This window comes from Delphinus delphis, chromosome 11, assembly GCF_949987515.2.
Source record: "Delphinus delphis chromosome 11, mDelDel1.2, whole genome shotgun sequence".
NCBI lineage: Eukaryota > Metazoa > Chordata > Mammalia > Artiodactyla > Delphinidae > Delphinus > Delphinus delphis.
This window is the reverse complement of record NC_082693.1, coordinates 59909550-59931487: the sequence shown is the minus strand read 5'-3', so window position 1 is coordinate 59931487 and position 21938 is coordinate 59909550. Positions and strand designations below refer to the sequence as shown.

General features: G+C 38.3%; 1 protein-coding gene across 3 annotated transcripts in view; it reads left to right on the top strand.

The window, feature by feature from the left end:
* The first annotated feature begins 10704 nt into the window (after positions 1–10704).
* KRR1 (KRR1 small subunit processome component homolog) overlaps positions 10705–21938 on the top strand; it is a 20583-nt gene continuing 9349 nt past the window's right edge. For all 3 annotated transcript variants that reach the window (XM_060025273.1, XM_060025272.1, XM_060025271.1), the window contains exons 1-2: positions 10705–10802; positions 21058–21230. In XM_060025273.1, the coding sequence (XP_059881256.1) occupies positions 10718–10802; positions 21058–21230 (258 nt within the window). In that variant the 5' untranslated portion in view covers positions 10705–10717. The remainder of the gene's footprint in view (positions 10803–21057; positions 21231–21938) is intronic.

Genomic DNA, 21938 nt, shown 5'->3' with positions numbered 1-21938 from the left:
GAGCACAGAAGTGGCCATGGCTCAGATTGTGTTAATAGACCCGGCCTGGGCTTCACAGCACCTATTCCTTCAATGTTAGCACATCCCACCTTCACCTCCCCCAAAGTGATAAGGTAGCAGAAAAAACCCTTTCTTATCAGATCTATTTCAGTGTTAGCCAAGCTACAGACATGACGTCTAAAATGGGAAGGCCCTAAATTGTGAGTGTGTACCCACACCAAGAAACTGCTAATTAGGTTGCAGATAATTAAACTGTATTACAAGCTTAGGGGGAACTCTTTCTTTATTTCTGTTTATTGCAGATACATGAGGAAGTGACCCTTGGAAAGATTATGATAATGCTATCACATTACCCCCTCTCAGATGCATTATCATTGGCTGCAATAATCTTATTTTGTAGTTGTTGTTTGTCTTCTCCAATTAGGATGTCAGCACTATATGTGTCTCATTTAGCACTATGCACTCCATGCCCAGAACTGTACCAGATATACAACGGACAATAAATTTATTCAACAAATATTTATTGAGTGAATGAACGCAGAAAGGAATAAATGCTCTTTTATAACAGAACTTTTATGAGGCCAAAATCTATCCTCTAAAAAGGAATTACTCCCCTCCATTTTACCCAACTGAAACTTTTCTCATTTCATTTCTCTGAAAGAATATTCTATTTCCTTTAGCAAAGAGAGTATCAAGAGGTATATAACCCTATTTTAAATGGTGATAGGTGTTTCAAATATCTATCGCCAGGTGACAAACATCCTGAGAACAAAATGGCTTCCCAGTACCAAATATGTATTTTGTTGTTGTTGTTAGGTCCCTCTCAGCTTTATTTATTTATTTAAATTTATTTATTTATTTTTTTGGCTGCGTTGGGTCTTTGTTGCTGTGCGCAGGCTTTCTCTAGTTGCGGGGAGCGAGGGCTACTCTTTGTTGCGGTGTGCAGGCTTCTCATTGCAGTGGCTTCTCTTGGTTGTGGGGCACAGGCTCTAGGCACGCGGGCTGCAGTAGTTGTGGCATGCGGGCTCAGCAGTTGTGGCGCACTGGCTTAGTTGCTCCGCGGCATGTGGGATCTTCCCGGACCAGGGCTCGAACCCGTGTCCCCTGCATTGGCAGGCGGATTCTTAACCACTACGCCACCAGGGAAGTCTCTATTTATTTATTTTGAAATTTTATTTATTTTATTTGTTTATTTTTGGCTGCATTGGGTCTTGTTGTTGAGTGTGGGCTTTCTCTAGTTGTGGCAAGCGGGGGGCTATTGTTTTTTGCGGTGCACGGGCTTCTCATTACGGTGGCTTCTCTTGTTGCAGAGCACGGGTTCTATGTGCGTGGGCTTCGGTAGTTGTGGCACACAGGCTCAGTAGCTGTGGCTCACGGGCTCTAGAGCGCAGGCTCAGTAGTTGTGGCACACAGGCTTCGTTGTTCCACGGCATGTGGGATCTTCCCAGACCAGGGATCGAACCCATGTTCCCTGCATTGGCAGGCGGATTCTTAACCACTGTGCCACCAAGGAAGTCCGCAAATATGTATTAATTCTCCTGTTTCTGCAGTCTGGGCTGGAGAGTTCTTTGGCTTCACATGGTGTCTACTGGAGCTGAAATGTTTAAGATTGCTTCTTCACTCCTCATGTCCATAATGTCAGATGTGATGTCTAGAACATCTGAGAGCTGGTTGGCATGTCTCTGTCTCTGTCTCTCCACTTGGCTAGCTTGAGCTTCCTCCTAGTGACTCCTTGCACTGCAGCTCTCTTCCAAGAGGGAGGAAGCAGAAGCTGCCATCCTCCTGAAGGCTTGACCTGGAATAAGCAGAGTCATAGCCAGAGCAACCTACTGGTCTAAGTCAGTCCAGATTCAAGGGGAGGAGAAATAGGCTCAATCCCTTGGTGTGACGTGCATATACATGCATATACGAGGAGAGAAGGCATCAATGGTGGCTCTCCTTGGAGACTATATATCACAGTAATAAGGTGGTTCTTCCAGGGTTGTCTGCATGCCTGCCTGCCTTGGGACTGTTGTGACTGTGCACCAGTATGTACCAGGCAGGGATGGTGATCAAGCAGTGTGTGAGTTGGGCAGATATTGCACTCTTTTTGTTCCTAACTTGATGCAGTTGACACGTTGACAGCGCTGTATTGCTTTGGTGTGGTGACAGCTCCAGCCAAGTCACTGCTGCCAGACATCTGCCCATCTGCCCTAAAATATGACTAATTGCCATTATAATGACTCATCAGCTGTATTAAACACCTGTCTTCAGCAAAATCAAATGAGATTCGTAAAGACTTCCTCATTAATCATCACAGCATCCCTGTTGAAAGTCTGAAGGAGGTAGGTGTATTCTCATTTTGGAAATGAAGGGGGTGCAACAAAATGAAGCTCCAGGAAGGTTAACCAAGATCATACAGCTGCTCAGATAGAAAGAAGGGACGAGGCGAGGGGGGAGAGAGAAAGAGTGTGTCCTCGGGGAAGAAAGGAAGGAGAGTCATCAAAATTATTCTTTTCTTTCCTCTTTAATGCTATATGGCAACCACCTAAGTATCTTAACGTACTAAAAGATTTCCAGAAGCAACAAACTTCTGGTATAATCAAAGATTGAGTTGTCCCCTCACCCCTGACAAAATTATTGTAGTGAGATTTAACTTGTACCAGATTCAGATTTGTTTTCCTTCTTTCTAGCTATATGTCCTTGGAAAATACTGTCCCTCATGCATTGATAAGTATAAGTTTCAAAGCTTTGTTGTGCAGATTAAATGAGAAGACATATAGTACATAAGGTCTGCTAAGTGGCTCGTAATAGGCACCCAATTATACATTTTTTGGTCTTAGGGATATTAATAGGTTAATTGAAATACAGAGGATTTTAAAAAGCCTTCTCTCTCTATTCTGTACCTAGCGATTTTAAAAAAAACAACAGAATTGATTAACAGTTACCTGGTCTACATGTTATTATATGCAACTGAGTTTGTACATTTAGACCTGAGTCTGTGTGACCTCGAACCAGTCAGTTTATATTTCTGGGCATTAGAATCCTCATCTGTGACCTCACAGACTGTACCAGATGATCTCTAAGGTTTTTTTCTGTGTCTCTGACATCTGTAGTTCCATGGAAAGAGAAAAAGCCTTTCAATTCTTTCCTCAAGCCATCATTTGTGACTATTTTGCCCTCTAGTGGTAAGAATCAAGGAAAATTATTCCTCCTGAGAAAAAGTTTCACGTCTGCACTCCATCAAAATGTGGTGTTTCGATGAATGCTTAGATTTGCTTCAATATCGTTCTAGTTACGTCATGTAAAAATCCCCCCCCACCAAATTAGCAGCTGGAAACAATATTTATACAGTTTCTTTGAGGGTCAGGAATTCGTGAGCAGCTTAGCTGGGCGCTTCTGGCTCAGGGTCTCTCAGGAGGCTGCAGTCACTGGAGAGCTTGCCTACACTACAAGATGTGCTTCCAGTGCCTTTCAGGAGGCTGATGGCTGGAGGCATCAGCTCCTTACCATGTGGGTCTGTCCACAGGGCTGCTGAAGATACAGCAGCTGGCTTCCCCAGGGGGAGCACGAGAGAGAGAGAGAGAGAGAGAGAGAGAGAGAGAGAGAGAGAGAGAGAGAGAGAGAGAGAGAAGCCAGAAGCTGCAATGTCTTTTACAGATTAATTTCAAATGTAACATACCATGGGTGAATGTACTAGAATTACATAGCTTCAACATAAGTAAATCTCAAAACAAACTATTCCACTAAAACAGCAAGTTGTACAAGTACATACAGCATTCATACGTGTAGAACTTTGTATATGTATAGTAAATACTTTATATACCTATAACTAATATAAAATACTTATATGATTATATAATTAAATATAAATTTATTAATGTATAATATATAAATGTCATATATAAAATATTTATAGTCTACTTTATCTTGATTAAAAATTGTGTGTGTGTGTGTGTGTGTGTATGTGTATGTGTAGTAGCAGTAGTAGCCATAGAAACAAAAATAGTCATGGAAGTGATAAACACCAAACTCAGCGTAGTGGTCACCTGTGGTGGAAAGGGGGAGGAATGAGATTAGGGAAGTGTATACACAGGGACCTTAACTGGCAATATTTTATGTCTTAAGTTTAATTATGACTACAAAGCATCTGTTATATTAGTCTATCTGCTTTTTTTAAGTCTGAAATAGTTTCTTAAAAAATCAAATTATATAGTTAGTGCTTCTAGAAAATAGAGAAATAGGACTGTGGAGAGGGTGACTTCGTTTTGCATTTATGTAAGATTTTATTGTATAAACATTTATGTAAATCTGGAGCAAAAATGACAAAATACTAACATTTATTAATTATAGGTAGAGGGGTCTTGGACGACAACTGCATCGTTCCTTGCATTTTCCTTTTTTATTCTTTTTTTTCAAAATTAAAAGAAAAAAATATAGTCATTTACCATAGGGAAATATGCTACATGGGAGAATAATCCTTTTATAGAAGTTTACACCAAGTCACCACAACTTCAGGAGATCAACCTTTCAGTATCACCACATGTACCTGGAGAAATAGTAATCAACTTATTAGACCAATCATGCATTTTTAAAACCTCACGGCAAATATAGAGAATTATTATCCTCCTCCCCCAATAAAATTTTAGCTAATAATTCCTACACCTATATGTGACTGAGTCTAAGTCATTCTTTAAGTGTGTGGCTTATTTTAATGAAATGGTGACATGAGAATGAGGGAAGATGATGGATAAAGCCTGACATTTTATTAATCCCTTGGTAACTTGCTCTCCGTATGGTAGTACACATTATGTGTTTGCCCCTCTGGCCAGCATCCATTCCCCTTCCTTTAGAAGCAGCTCTCAATCTCCCCTTAGCGATCATTCCTTCCTGTTCCCAGCCCACATGGTTTATGATGCACCGCTGGCTGCAGCATGTGATCTGGGACTGGTAACTGAGAGTCTTCCTGGGACTTTTTATGGAACTCTTAGAAAGAAAGAAACTCCTCTTTGGTTGAGAATTTAATCCTGGAGCTGCTGGTAGACATTTTTTGCTTCAGAATAAAGACAACAGAGAAGAAGCAGAGCCAAAAGATAAGGGAGGGAAGGAGGGAGGGAGGGAGGGAGACAGAGGTCTCAAGATCATGATTGAGAAAAAGCATGAATGTCTCCATGACATTGTTGAAGTCCTAGATCCAGTTCCCAGGTATGTAGGACAATAAATCCTCTTTTTCACTTGTTACTTTGAGTTTCTATGACCTGCAGTCAAAGGAAACTTGCACATACCTATATGCAAGTACTAAAGCATCCTAAAATTCTAACTGTAGAAGGTATGTGCCTATTTAAGGTAAAGGAGCCCCTCCAACCCCCTGCCTCTCCTGGGGAGCTCTAAGAGCAGGGAACTGGAGAGCGCATAAAATCTGATCCAGGCTTCTGAGACACTCCTCCCATGCTGCTTTAAGGCAAGGGTCCTTAACTCAATAACCTGATCCTCTGGGGGTTCTATGAAGAATGTGTGAACATCCCATAAAATTGTGGTGAAATGTTATGTGTACCCAAATATATGTGCTTTCTGGGGAAAGGGTTTATAGATTTCATCACATTAGTAAAGGGACTGGTAAACCAAAAGAGGTTATATCTCTGATAGATGATCAAAGGCAAAATATAGTGTTAAAGTCTGAGTTTCCATAACTCTAAGTGTGTCAGGTAGCTAGACTTTTTAATTAGAGAATTTGAAAGAATGAAGAAGCAATGTCACCATCTTATTAACACCACGAAATTACCTGTTTAAATAAAAACCCATTAAATGTTTAAAATACTTCATCTAAAAGTTCATTTCATTGTGGGCCATCTGTAGTTTCCACTATCTGAAGGATGGAAGAGGCATATAGATTTAACAAATGACTAGAAACTGCATCCTAGAAAAGTTCAAATATCCCCCCAATGTCATGTAAACAAATAAAAGATTGTAGTTTGCTTGTTCTATCTGCATAGAATAATTCTCAGCAGTATCAATTCATTCACATGCCACTGATTAGATCTTGAATATTCATGCATGCATTAAAAAGCCTTCTGTTGCTATGGTGGAACCTCATATCATGAAATGTGTTCCAGCTTTCCTTTAGGGAGAATATTATAACTGAACATTAAATCAAAAGCTGTTGCTTATCAACAAGAACAATCTGGAAGAGAAAGAAGGCAGATTGCCCTGGAAACAGTTGGAGAGGCTAGATTGGATTCCCAGTGAAATATTGATGTTTTGTGGGGCTGGGGCCTGGACAGACTAATACTCAAGCAGTAATGAGTGGTTTAGACCCCAAGCATCTACTGTATGTACAAGTCCCATTGTTAATTTGGGTAATAAGACAACAGAATTCCAGAAGGACAGGGGCAGAGTTGAGGGAGATGGAGCAGGATTGTCTATGGAGGATCCCAGCATAATAATGAACAGCCATCTGGAAACTCTGGCTTTTGACCCCAGGCAAGCTCTGCCCTAGGTAGGTAAAAAGAGTGGAAAATAACTTGGTTTTCATTGTGTGCCTGATTAGGAGCGTAAAACCCTAACTGGCCCTTTGAGGTAGAATCATAGAAATTAAGAACACCTGTAGACCTGAGTGTTTCAACCTTAGCCTTATTGACATTTTGGGGGTTGTGTAATTGTTGTCAGGGCTGCAAATTCTTGGACCTGATGAACTGTAAACTTGGAGTGGGGTCACCCCTCCATGTGATTCTGATGTTGGCTAAGGTTTGAGAAACAGTAATCTAACTCAACGCCTTCATTTCACAACGGAAGAAACAGAGGTTGAGTGAGTGCCTACTCAAGATGCAACAGCTGGTTAGCAGCCCAGGCAGTACACCACAACTCTTATGCAGAGAGTTTGCTAAGCATGGCCTTGCAGGAAGAGGTGGAAATCCTGCAGATACTTCCCAGCACCCTGACACATGAAACATTCTGCTGCACAGCAGAAAACATTCCAAGACTGGATGAATATGTTTCTCTAATTTGGTCTCTCTCCTGGATTCCCAGGTTTCCTAGGTTTTCATGCAGAATACTTCACTTTTATTGACATTACTTTTTAAAAAATAGGGTAATAACATGATTAGTTTACAGCTGGGCTGCTTTACTGTGTTTTTTCTTTTCAACTGTTATCATGAGGTCCCTTTTTAATATGCAATCACTTGGAGTTAGAAGAGGCCTTATTTTACAGCCACAGTTATTAAACTATTGTTTTTCATGTTGATGGATAAATGTTGATTGAAGGTTTTAAACCTGTCTGTGAGGTTGACTGGAATAGAAAGCAGCTTATCCATGTTAGAAAATAAAAATGTGTCAAAGCTTTGTATTTTAGAAACCCTCTCTTGATTGCTTATTTTTTAAAAATTAGCAAAAAAAAAACCACCCCACAATAGATTACTGTGAAAAAAATTTTTTGTCTCTGATAAGTGAGTATAGAAATGTTAAATGGAAACAAAATCACACTTATTTGCCTACTTTTTTTTTGCTTTTTAAAGTAAGAAATAAATGCACACCCCTGACATTAAGCCACACATCCTGAATTCTCTGCCCATTACCCTCTGGGTTAATTTTGTGGGAATTAAGGTCTCTAATTCCAAAGGAGAGTTGTGAAGCCAATTTGCTTTTCATGGGAAAATGAATAAGCAGGGTAAGAACTGGTGAAAGGTATCATCTATAGGAAGATAGCTGTATGTGGGTCTAGGTTGCTTAACAGTCCAAGGAGGGGAGAAGTCAAAACCAAAATGGGTCTGCCTGCCAGAGAGACCTTCCTAGCCTGATTTGTGCCAAGAAACTCTAGAGGCAGCGATTTTGCTTTCCCCTTTTAGTGTTGTTTGTGCAATTTCTGGAAATAACCTTGCAGCTCTGAGTACATATTTATATTCAGATTTCCAAGGAAGTTAAAATAAAATGATGTAAATTGTGACTGATTTACATTGTACTGCTATTTAAATTGCCATCCTTTGAAATGTCTCTATATGGAGAGGTAACATAGTCAACATTTTGGTGACCGTTTTTTCATAGACTTCCTTATGAGCACACAGGAGCACACACACATATGGACAGTTTTACATAAATAGATTCATATGCCTGCTGTTTTATCATGGATGTCTAGTTTTTTTAGTCTTTTTGCCTAGTTCCTTTTTCTTTTCTAATCACCTTCATCCTTAAGGTAGTCTTGAAAGCTTAATGTGTATCCTTCCAAATCTTTGTTCATTGTATAATCACATACACACACATAATTATTATTATGTCCAGAACATAGAACAGAACCGAGTATTTAAAAATGTCTGCAGCATTATAGATGCTCAATAAATATTTGTTAAATGAATGAATGGTTTGCTTCATAAAAGTGGGATAATTATATACATGTATATATAATTATTATAATTATTCTCTCTCTATATATATAATTATCCCATCTTTCTGTATCTGGCTTTTATCCCTCAATGCCTCTAGGTAATCTCTCCATATAGATTTAATTAATTCTTATGAATGGCTACATAATATCTCACAGTTATGAAGGCAACACCAATTTATTTAACTATATCCCTAATTGATAGTGAAGATGATTTTACTTTTTTGCCACAGTAAAGAAATAATAGCTAACACCTACTGAGTGTGTACCACATGCAAAGTATTTTTTTGTAAGCACTTTACGTGTATAAAGTCACTGAATTAAGGTTATTCTCTCCATTGCAGGAAACTGAACAGGAGTGGATAAGAAACTTTCCCAAGGCTGTATAGCTAGTAGATGGCAAACTAGTCAGTATGGCTCCAAAGTACCTTTCACAGAACTAGTTCTATACAAGGCAGTAATCAACACCATTGTACGTACATCCTAATGGAATGGTGCTTTATTTCTAGTTGACAGTTTCCCAGGAGTGGAATTACTGTGGAACATTACCTGTATACTTTATATTGATAGTTGCTTTGCAAAAAGGCAGTAACAGTTTACCTTTCTACCAACAGTATATGAGAGTCCTCTTTCCTTCAGCAGATTATCATTTAAAAAATATTTTATATATATATGTATTTTTTTTTACCAATGTAGTGGGTGAGAAGTGATATTTATTGTTATGTCTCTGTGCTTTTCTGACAGTGAGGTAGAGTGTCATGTTCATCAGCCGTTTGGATTTGCTCTACTATAAACTTCTATATTTGTCAGGGTTCTCCAGAGACACAGAATATAGAATTACTTAGGTGATTATGGAGGCATGGACAGTCCAAAATGTGGGCTTTTGGCAGGGTGGGCCAGCAGGCTGGAGACCCAGGGGAGTCGATACTGCAGCTCAAGTCCAAAAGCTATGAGGCAGAAAACCGAGCCCTCCTGCTGACATATTTGCAACGACTAATCCTTTTGGTATAGTAGCCTTTCTGGAGCTATTAAAGGTCAAACTGCTTGGACCTGAAGTCTAGCTCTCCACTTACTAGTGACTGAGTTCCTTAAAATAAGGATACCAAAAACCTGCCTCATAGGGTTTCTGGGAACACTGAAGCTGTTGCTTCTCACTTTATAACTTTCACCTGCTGTTATTTGTTCTATTTTAGGTTTTAGGGATTTGTCCTTTTTTAAAAATTTTTTTTTTAATTTTAGCAAATTGCTAAGAATATAGGGATGAAATCACTGCCTGTCATTTAGAAAACACACAGGATAAAAGCAAAAACCTTTACATAATTATGTGTCTTGTGATTTTCTGTCCCTAAGTAATTGTTTATTTTATTCATGTATCTTATAAAAGAAAATCTTTTATAGAAGATACAAGAGGGTGATTTTCAGATAAACGTTCCCCATTTCACTAATGCAAGAAATTCAGCCTATCAAACACTTTCCCTATTTGTGCTGCAGAAAAATTTTAAAACGGCAAGCAATAAGACCATTCATCAAAAGAAGTCTTACCTTTATCATGTGTAAGAACTTTTAGGTTCCGAGAAGTATAAAGATTTGTAGTAGAGATGAACCTCACATCTTGACGTCAGCTATATATGCAGTGTTGGGATACACAGGAGTTAGTCATTTGGGGAAATGTTAGGCTAGGTGAAAAACTTCAGAAGGGTCGCTTAGTTACTACACCTCTGGCTTAGCGAAATGCCACGATCCAAGAAAGTAACCATCAGAAGCAATGACTTTGAAAGCTTACTTTCCAAAAATAAATCAACCTTAAAGAGGTTTTAACTTTGTTTTTGTTTTAAGGATTAGAAATAATGCAAATAAAGTGCCCGGCACAAAGTAGTCTCTCAATAAATGGTAGTTATTACTGTCGCTTCTTGCCATCATGGACCGTATATTCTCATATCTGTACCACTTCCCAACGCTTAGCACATATTGGTCGATCATATAAATATTTATCGAATGAGTGAACGAGTGATATCAGTACGATTCAGGTTGCACTCCGGCTAAATGCGTTCCGCGTTAGACCCTGAGGCCAAGAGAAAATGATAGATAAAACCGTCTCCGACTCACCCCCAGTGCTAAACTGCAATTCCCAGCATGCTGTGAAACTCCGTAGTTGCAGTGCGTCCGGGAAGAGAAGTCTCCGGCTCGCCATTGGCTCCGCGGGAGAAGCGTAGTAGTGTACGCAAATACACGGGCTCTAGCTTAAGCACACACGGAGACTGCGCAGATCTCGTCTGAGTTCTGCGGAACTCACTTTGAGCACGGGGATTTTAGCCGGTAGGATTTAAGAAAGGGTTCACTTCCGGTAGCACGGGAAGCAGTTTGAAGATGGCGTCCTCCAAGCAGGACGGACAAGCTGCAGCGTCTAGGAAAAGTGAATTTCGTAGCCAGAAGCCGAAGCCGGAGAGCCGAGGTGAGGTTGTTTGAAAACCAAAGACTGGGGTTTGGGGGTTTTGAGTTGGGGTTTTTTCCTTTCGCTGGCTGGGAACGTGTAACGCCGCCTTGGAACGTGTAACGCCGCCTTGAAGTTAAGTACCTGTAATTGCTGAAGGTTGGGGTTGTTGGCCGGACTCGCAGGAACGACTGGCCTGTATGGCGCCGGCGCGTGTTCCTAACTAATTGCTTTTGCTGGAAACCCCCAAAGTAGGGGTCTTGCTGGATGCGTCTTCTGTAAAAGAATGAGGAGGGCGCTTCGGGACCTTAAACTCGCCGCGGTGTCTGGAAATCGTTGGCAGAGTGAGGGGTGGGATGAGGTGGGAGTAGGAGGTCGTTATGCATATGAGTGAACGAGTGATAGAGTGATAATGAAGGACTGAGTCAGACATAGTGATAGAAGGAGATACCAGGCGTGTTTTTAGTGCTAGTTTGTCAGCCAGTGAAGAAATTTTGGAACGTTTATTATTGTTGTGTATCGGGTTGCTGAAGTATTGCCAACACAATTCCTGTTCTTTCAACTGCGTTAATTGCTCTCTTGCTTTGCAGTCTTGTTTTATCCATTAACTTCTGTATGATTGACAGAAAGAAAGGCCAGAGAAATAGCCCGGGGCCTGCTCAACCAGACTTATTGGAAGTGTTAAAAACCTTGAACTCTCATTGTATAGGCATAAGGGAGATATTAAACGTGATTCGTTGTTGTTTTAATTAAGCGTATGGCAGAGAGGACAGTATATATGCAGCTTAAAGAATAAAACCAAAAGGAGCACACTCAGACCATTAAGTAGAATAGAGCATTACCATACCCCCAGAGCCCCCTACATGCCCTAAAGTAACCATTCTGAATCGTGTTGATTATTCTGTTTCCTTTCTTCATAATCTTGACCACCTATGCACAAAATGTTTTAATTTCGTCAGTTTTTGAATTTTATATGAATGAGAAAGGATTGTAGATATTCTTCTGTGTCTTGCTTCTTAGGCTAAACTTTGTTGTTATTATTCAATCAGGGCAATACTTGTAGCTGTGATTTATTCTTTTCCCTACTATATGATGTTCCCTTGTATGAATACAGGCTAATTTATGTTTTCATTTTCTTTTTCTATAACACACCCACCCCCACCCCTCGCCACTTTCCCCCATTGGTGTCCATACGCTTGTCCTCTACATCTGTGTCTCTATTTTTGCTTTGCAAATAAGATCATCTATACCATTTTTCTGGATTCCACGTATATGCGTTAATATACTATATTGTTTTTCTCTTTCTGACTTACTTCACTCTGTATGACAGTCTCTAGATCCATCCACGTCTCAACAAATGACCCAATTTCATTCCTTTTTATGGCTGAGTAATATTCCATTGTATATATGTACCACATCTTTATCCATTCATCTGTCGATGGGCATTTCGGTTGCTTCCATGACCTGGCTATTGTAAATAGTGCTGCAATGAACATTGGGGTGCATGTGTCTCTTTTTTTTAACGTTCTATTTTTATACTAAATATATTATAATATACAATTATAAACCCACTTTAAATCCACAAAAGCAATATAATTTAAACAACAACGTTTTACAGTCTCTTTTTTCTTCTTCAAACAGAAAGTCACAAAAATTATAATCATCCTCATCAGTTCATTCGGTCCCATGTAATTAATTTTTTTTCATCTTGATCTTTTGTTAGCACTTTTATGAATTCATCCGTTTTCTATTAGAGTTCTGAAAATGCTTATTCCTTCAGTTCAGCAGTATAGTCAGTTACCAGAAACCTGTACTTCTCAGAGTCTTTTCCATGAATTCCTTGAAGATGAAACCCTTTTATAGGAACATTTTTGCAAAAGCATCAGAGTACACCCAGAACTGTCTGTAAATGACAAAAGACTTAAAAAATGACCACGGTTAAAGATTTGATGAAAGTTCATAATAATGCAATTGACAGGGAAATTTAGTTATTTCTGAGGTATACATTTTAAAATAATAACTAGAATTATGACCTATAAATTATACCAGAACATATAAGATTTTAGGAATTTCATGTAATGTCCGAAACATTTATATTAACACATTTCCATACAAATAACCCGAAGTAAGTTTAGTATTCGTTTTTTTTAAATTTTATTTTATTTATTTTTTTATACAGCAGGTTCTTATTAGTAATCAGTTTTATACACATCAGTGTATACATGTCAATCCCAATTGCCCAGTTCATCACACCACCATCCCCACCCCCCGCGGCTTTCCCCCCTTGGTGTCCATACGTTCTCTACATCTGTGTCTCAACTTCTGCCCTGCAAACCAGTTCATCTGTACCATTTTTGTAGGTTCCACATACATGCATTAATATACGATATTTGTTTTTCTCTTTCTGACTTACTCTGTATGATAGTCTCTAGATCCATCCACATCTCAACAACTGACCCAATTTTGTTCCTTTTTATGGCTGAGTAATATCCCATTGAATATATGTACCACAACTTCTTTATCCATTTGTCTGTCGATGGGCATTTTGGTTGCTTCCATGACCTGGCTATTGTAAATAGTGCTGCAGTGAACATTGGGGTGCATGCGTCTTTTTGAATTATGGTTTTCTCTGGGTATATGCCCAGTAGTGGAATTGCTGGATCATATGGTAATTCTATTTTTAGTTTTTTTTTGTTTTTTTTTTTTTTTGCGGTACGCGGGCCTCTCACTGCTGTGGCCTCTCCCGCCGCGGAGCACAGGCTCCGGACGCGCAGGCCCAGCGGCCATGGCCCACGGGCCCAGCCGCTCCGCGGCACGCGAGATCCCCCCGGACCGGGGCACGAACCCGCGTCCCCTGCATCGACAGGCGGACTCCCAACCACTGCGCCACCAGGGAAGCCCTATTTTTAGTTTTTTAAGGAACCTCCATACTGTTCTCCATAGTGACTCTATCAATTTACATTCCCTCCAACAGTGCAAGAGGGTTCTCTTTTCTCCACATCCTCTCCAGCATTTGTTGTTTGTAGATTTTCTGATGATGCCCATTCTAACTGGTGTGAGGTGATACCTCATTGTAGTTTTGATTTGCATTTCTCTAATAATTAGTGATGTTGAGCAGCTTTTCATGTGCTTCTTGGCCATCTGTATGTCTTCTTTGGAGAAAGGTCTATTTAGGTATTCTGCCCATTTTTGAATTGGGTTGCTTCTTTCTTTAATATTGAGCTGCATGAGCTCTTTATATATTTTGGAGATTAATCCTTTGTCCGTTGATTCATTTGTAAATATTTTCTCCCATTCTGGGGGTTGGTTTTCATCTTGTTTATGGTTTCCTTTGCTGTGCAAAAGCTTTGAAGTTTCATTAGGTCCCATTTATTTTTGTTTTTATTTCCATTACTCTAGGAGGTGGATCAAAAAAGATCTTGCTGTGATTTATGTCAAGGAGTGTTCTTTCTTTGTTTTCCTCTAAGAGTTTCGTAGTGTCCGGTCTTACATTTAGGTCTCTAATCCATTTTGAGTTTACTTTTGTGTATGGTGTTAGGGAGTGTTCCAATTTCATTCTTTTACATGTAGCTGTCCAGTTTTCCCAGCACCATTTATTAAAGAGACTGTCTTTTTTCCATTGTATATCCTTGCCTCCTTTGTCATAGATTAGTTGACCATAGGTGTGTGGGTTTAATTCTGAGCTTTCTATCTTGTTCCGTTGATCTATGTTTCTGTTTTTGTGCCAGTACCATATTGTCTTGATTACTGTAGCTTTGTAGTATAGTCTGAAGTCAGGGAGTCTGATTCCTCCAGCTCTGTTTTTTTCCCTCAAGACTGCTTTGGCTATTCGGGGTCTTTTGTGTCTCCATACAAATTTTAAGATTTTTTGTTCTAGTTCCATAAAAAATGCCATTGGTAATTTGACAGGGATTGCATTGAATCTGTAGATTGCTTTGGGTAGTATAGTCATTTTCACAATATTGATTCTTCCAATCCAAGAACATGGTATATCTCTTCATCTGTTGGTATCATCTTTAATTTCTTTCATCAGTGTCTTATAGTTTTCTGCATAGAGGTCTTTTGTCTCCCTAGGTACATTTATTCCTAGGTATTTTATTCATTTTGTTGCAATGATAAATGGGAGGGTTTCTTTCTCTTTCAGATTTTCCATCATTAGTGTATAAGAATGCAAGAGATTTCTGTGCATTAATTTTCTGTTTGAATAAAAAAAAAATCCCACAAGGACTCAGAGGCAAAAAATATACAAATCAATTTTCACTGCAAAGTAAAGGACCTGTTACAGTGGAGGATTACTGGACTGAAGGTCAATATTATGACATAGTATGAGTGTGTTTCATGTTTGGTAATTGCAATCATTGTTGCTTTTGTTGTGGTCATCCATTTACAATGCTTGGTGTCAGTTTATTTTTCTCTTGTAAAAATAAAATACAGAGTGTGTGTGTGGAAAAAAAGAATATGTACAGGTGGCAGATAAACACATGAATAGATGTTTGACATCATTAGCTATTAGGGAAATGCACATGTAAGCTTCAAAGAGATATCACTGCATACCTATTGAAATGACTAAAATTTAAAAAAAATGACAACAGCAAATGCTGGAGAATATGTGGAGAAACTGGATCATTCATACATTGCTAATAGGACCTTAAACATGATACAACCACTCTGGGAAAGCGTTTGGCAAATTCCTATAAAACTAAATGTGCAATTACCATGTGACCCAGCAATTGCATTCTTGGACATTTATCCCAGACAGATAAAACTTATATTCACACAGCAACCTGTATGTGAATGTTCACAGAAGCTTTACTTGTAATAGCCTAGAACTAGAAACAACCCAAATGTCCTTCAGTGGGTAAATTGTTAAACAAACTGGTTCATCCATACCATGGAATATTACTCAGCAATAGAAAGGAACAAGCCATTGGTACTTGCAGCAACTTGGATGTATCTTCAGATGTACTTGCAACAACTTGGATGTATCTTCAGAACAAGCCATTGGTACTTGCAACAACTTGGATGTATTTTCTGAAGATACATCCAAGTTGTTTCAAGTACCAATGGCTTGTACTTGCAGTGAAAAAGCAGTGAAACTGCTTTTTGTCATAACTGTGGTGGTGATTACATGCATGAAACTAGTGATATCTGAATAATATCAAAGGATTGTGTCAATGTCAATATCCTGTACTATAGTTATGTGAGATTTTACCATTGGGGAGAACAGGGTGAACAATACAGGACTCCTCTGTATTTCTTAACTTCATGTGAATCTACAATGATCTTAAATGAAAATTTAATTTAAAAAGTAAATGGGGTCAAAATAAAAAATAAAACAAGAAAAAATTTTGTATCCTGCAAATTTACCAAATTCATTGATTAGCTCTAGTAGTTTTCTGGTGGCATTTTTAGGATTCTCTATGTATAGTATCATGTCATCTGCAAACAGTGACAGTTTTAGTTCTTCTTTTCCAATTTGTATTCCTTTTATTTCTTTTTCTTCTCTGATTGCTGTGGCTAGGCCTTCCAAAACTATGTTGAATAATAGTGGTGAGAGTGGACATCCTTGTCTTGTTCCTGATCTTAGAGGAAATGCTTTCAGTTTTTCACCATTGAGAATGATGTTTGCTGTGGGTTTGTCGTATATGGCCTTTATTATGTTGAGGTAGGTTTCCTCTATGCCCACTTTCTGGAGAGTTTTTATCATAAATGGGTTTTGAATTTTGTCAAAAGCTTTTTCTGCATCTATTGAGATGATCATATGGTTTTTAATTCTTCAGTTTGTTCATATGATGTATCACATTGATTGAGTTGCATATATTGAAGAATCCTTGCATCCCTTGGATAAATCCCACTTGATCATGGTGTATGATCCTTTTAATGTGTTGTTGGATTCTGTTTGCTAGCATTTTGTTGAGGATTTTTGCTTCTATGTTCATCAGTGATATTGGCCTGTAGCTTTCTTTTTTTGTAACATCTTTGTCTGGTTATGGTATCAGGGTGATGGTGGCCTCATAGAATGAGTTTGGGAGTGTTCCTTCCTCTGCAGTTTTTTGGAAGAGTTTGAGAAGGATAAGTGTTAGCTCTTCTCTAAATGTGTGATAGAATTCACCTGTGATGAAGCCATTTGGTCCTGGACTTTTGTTTGTTGGAAGATTTTTAATCACAGTTTCCATTTCATTACTTGTGATTGGTCTGTTTATATTTTCTATTTCTTCGTGGTTCAGTCTTGGAAGGTTATACCTTTCTAAGAATTTGTCCATTTCTTCCAGGTTGTCCATTTTATTGGCATAGAGTTGCTTGTAGTAGTCTCTTAGGATGCCTTACATTTCTGCGGTGTCTGTTGTAACTTCTCCTTTTTAATTTTATTGATTTGAGTCCTTTCTAATTTTATTGATTTGAGTCCTTTCTAATTTTATTGATCTGAGTCCTCTCCCTCTTTTTCTTGATGAGTCTGGCTAATGGTTTATCAATTTTGTTTATCTTCTCAAAGAACCAGTTTTTAGTTTTATTGAGCTTTGCTATTGTTTTCTTTGTTTCTATTTCATTTATTTCTGCTCTGATCTTTATGATTTCTTTCCTTCTGCTAACTTTGGGTTTTGTTTGTTCTTCTTTCTCTAGTTCCTTTAGGTGTAACGTTAGATTGATTGAGATTTTTCTTGTTTCTTGAGGTAAGCTTGTATAGCTATAAACTTCCCTCTTAGAACTGCTTTTGCTACATCCCGTAGGTTTTGGATCGTCGTGTTTTCATTGTCATTTTTCTGTAGATATTTTTTGATTTCCTCTTTGATTTCTTCAGTGATCTCTTGGTTATTTAGTAATGTATTGTTTAGCCTCCATGTGTTTGTGTTTTTTACATTCTTTTCCCTGTAATTCATTTCTAATCTCATAGCATTGTGGTCAGAAAAGATGCTTGATATGATTTCAGTTTCTTAAATTTACTGAGGCTTGACTTGTGACCCAAGATGTGATCTATCCTGGAGAATGTTCCGTGCTCACTTGAGAAGAACGTGTAATCTGCTGTTTTGGGATGGAATGTCCTATAAATATCAATTAAATTTATCTGGTTTATTGTGTTATTTAAAGCTTCTGTTTCCTTATTTATTTTCTTTTGGATGATCTGTCTATTGGTGTAAGTGAGGTGTTAAAGTCCCCCACTAGTATTGTGTTACTGTCGATTTCCTCTTTTAGAGTTGTTAGCAGTTTCCTTATGTATTGAGGTGCTCCTATGTTGGGTGTATATATATTTATAATTGTTATATTTTCTTCTTGGATTGATCCTCTAATCGTTATGTAGTGTCCTTCCTTGCCTCTGTGTAACATTCTTTATTTTAAAGTCTATTTTATCTGATATGAGTATTGCTAATCCAGCTTTGTTTTGATTTTTATTTGCATGGAATATCTTTTTCCATCCCCTCACTTTAAGTCTGTATGTGTCCCTAGGTCTGAAGTGGGTCTCTTGTAGACAGCATATATATGGGTCTTGTTTTTGTATCCATTTAGCAAGCCTTTGTCTTTTGGTTGGAGCATTTAATCCATTCATGTTTGAGGTAATTATCGATATGTATGTTCCTATGACCATTTTGTAAATTGTTTTGGGTTCATTTTTGTAGGTCCTTTTCTTCTCTTGTGTTTCCCACTTGGAGAAGTTCCTTTAGCATTTGTTGTAGAGCTGGTTTGGTGGTGCTGAATTCTCTTAGCTTTTCCTTTTCTGTAAAGCTTTTGATTTCTCTGTTGAATCTGAATGAGATCCTTGCTGGGTAGAGTAATCTTGGTTGTAGGTTCTTCCCTTTCATCACTTTAAATATATCATGCCACTCCCTTCTGGCTTGTAGAGTTTCTGCTGAGAAATCAGCTGTTAACCTTATGGGAGTTCCCTTGTATGTTATTTGTCGTTTTTCCCTTGCTGCTTTCAATAGTTTGTCTTTAATTTTTGCCAATTGGATTACTATGTGTCTTGCCATGTTTCTCCTTGGGTTTATCCTGTATGGGACTCGCTGCACTTCCTGGACTTGGGTGGCTATTTCCTTTCCCATGTTAGGGAAGTTTTTGACCATAATCTCTTCAGATATTTTCTTGGTCCTTTCTCTCTCTCTTCTCCTTCTGGGACCCTTGTAATGCGAATGTTGTTGCGTTTAATGTTGTCCCAGAGGTCTCTTAGGCTGTCTTCATTTCTTTTCATTCTTTTTTCTGTATTCTGTTCCGCAGCAGTGAATTCCACCATTCTGTTTTCCAGGTCACTTGTCCGTTCTTCTGCCTCAGTTATTCTGCTATTGATTCCTTCTAGTGTAGTTTTCATTTCAGTTATTGTTTTGTTCATCTCTGTTTGTTTGTTCTTCAATTCTTCTAGGTCTTTGTTAAACATTTCTTGCATCTTGGTCTTTGCCTCCATTATTTTTCTGAGGTCCTGGATCATCTTCACTATCATTATCCTGAATTCTTTTTCTGGAAGGTTGCCCATCTCCACTTCATTTAGTTGTTTTTCTAGGGTTTTATCATGTTCCTTCATGTGGTACATAGCTCTCTGCTTTTTCATCTTGTCTGTCTTTCTGTGAATGTGGTTTTTGTTCCACAGGCTGCAGGATTGTAGTTCTTCTTGCTTCTGCTGTCTGCCCTCTGGTGGATGAGGCAATCTCTGTATTTTCATTTTAATGTTGCTGGACATTTTATTGTTCCCATTGTTATTATAAACAATATGGTATAAATATCTGTGTACATACCTCCTTGTTGACATGTTAGAGAGTTTCTCTGGTTACGTACCTTACATGGGATTGGAATCCTTGAATTGTAGGGTAGGGCATGTGCAAATAATGCTAAATCTTCCCAAAGGAGTTGTGCTGCTTTACACTCCCGATATCAGTAGATGAGCACTAACACTTGCTGTTACCTGAATTTTTCATTTCTGTCATTTTGTTAAGTGTGAAATCATATCTGATTGTGTTTTTAAATCAGACTTTCCTGATTACTAATGAGATTACGCATCTTTACATATTTTGGGGCTATTTGTACTTCCTCCATTGTGAAACTCCTGTTGATTTCCTTAGCCAGTGGGTTTTTTTTCTTTGTTTTTTTTAAATTCATAATCATTTAAGTGTTTAAATTGGGTAAGATCTTGGTCAGATATGCATTTTAAGTAATCACTATTGTAGAATTTGAGGGTTTTGGGGGGGGATATTGAGAAGTGAACGATAAATAAAGACTAGCTAATTCTCTGTGATTTGAACCAGAAGTAACAAAGTGGATGTGAGTATAAGAAACAGAAAGCAAGTTTACCTAAGAAACAGAAAGCAAGTTTACCTGACTGGAGTGGATAACATGAACTATAAGACCTGCTTCTTAAACTTTAGTATGCATAGGAATCTCGTCATGAGACTGTTAAGAAAGATTCCTGGGCTTCATCCCAGAGATTCACATTTAGTAGGTCTGGATGGAGCCCAAGAACTGCATTTCTAACAAACTCTCAGTTTATGCTGGTGCTTCAGGCCTATGGATCATATCTTTGAGTAGTACTGAATTAAAGTACAGCTGTTGGATTTAAGAGGTTCTTAAAATCCAGGACCAGGAGTTTTGATAAATGATATGGGAAATAATTTATAGCCCTTAGGAGGCATTTTGTTCTAGTGAGAGGAGACCTAGACTGAGCTTCATATTCCCTTACAAGTCACTTAAAGTTTTTGAACTGAATATCTTTTATAAAATGGGAATAATAATACCAGTTCTTCCTACCTTTTGTAGTCGTGAGAGAATACAGAAATAACGCACGTGAAAGGTCTTTGGAAAACCTAAAACCCTGTACTAGTGAATATTAACTGAAAGGGTACACTGGGATCAAGCTTTTGAAAGTTTTATGTACACACACATGCACGTATATATATACACATAGGCTGCACTTCATTGAGTCTGAAAGGTTACTTATATTTAAAATAGTAATGTAAACAAAATGGTGTTTGGATCTTCAACTCTAAGATAGTGTGGTGCAGTAGAAGTTTGTAAGTGTTGAATATGTACCAGGTGTATGCCAATAAGTGTGGATCGAAGAAGAGTCCCTGCCCTTAAGGAACTTTGTCTTCTGAGGCGACTGAAATACATACAATTTTAATACAGTATTTTGGTGATAATGACAGAGGCACGTTCTTGGACTGTTGAATAATATAAAAAGCAGAGGAAAAGGAAATGCGAGGAGAGTATTGGGAAGCTTGTGAATGTATGCATACAAGTGTTCAAAAAGTGTCCAAAAGAAGTTAAATCTGATGTATGGATTTTTCCCCCTTTGTAGATGAATCAGAACTCCTCACTGTTCCTGATGGTTGGAAGGAGCCAGCTTTTTCCAAAGAGGACAATCCCAGAGGACTCTTGGAGGAGAGCAGTTTTGCAACTTTGTTTCCAAAATATAGAGAGGCTTACTTGAAAGAGTGCTGGCCATTGGTACAGAAAGCCTTGAGTGAACATGTATGCATATCTTATGTATTTCTTTGAGATTTTGTTTTTGCTTATATCTTTTAAGTAACTGAATGTGTGCTGATGGATTTTTTTTTAAAGGTGCTACCATAGCTGGTTAATTTGATTCCTTTGATATTTTAAACAGACTAGATAATTATCCTTACAGTTCATTTGTTTTTAGTTTTGTGAATAATAGATTACTTGGAAAAATTCACATGCCTTTAAATATTTAGGGGATTCACAGATGGTCTGAAACTCACTTGTGAACTCCAAATTTCAGAATGTCTGCTACTATAATGGTTGCCACGAACGTGTACAGTTTGAGCTGAGGCATACTCCTGGCATTGTTTAACTTTCCTCTGCCGTGCCCCTAGAGCAGTGTATTTGATTTTATTTTTCAAACTGGATTGAGACCCCTTAGTGAATCAAGAAGTCAATTTAGTGGATATAATGAGCCTTTAGAAAAAAATACATCAATGTATCACATGTGGTAAGGATAAGTATCATTTAATGAAGCTTTTGGTTCACCTGTGTGTATGTACACTAGATTGATAGAAAATGTATTTGTCAGCTGTGGCACTGCTCTAGAGTCATTTGTGTGCATTAGGTATGAGGATGGTTTAGCAAACTGCAGGCGTGTTTTACAGCTGTCTACATCGGAGATTAGACTCAATTTGGGGGGTTTTTTCGTAAACTTATAGACACCTAACCTTAGGT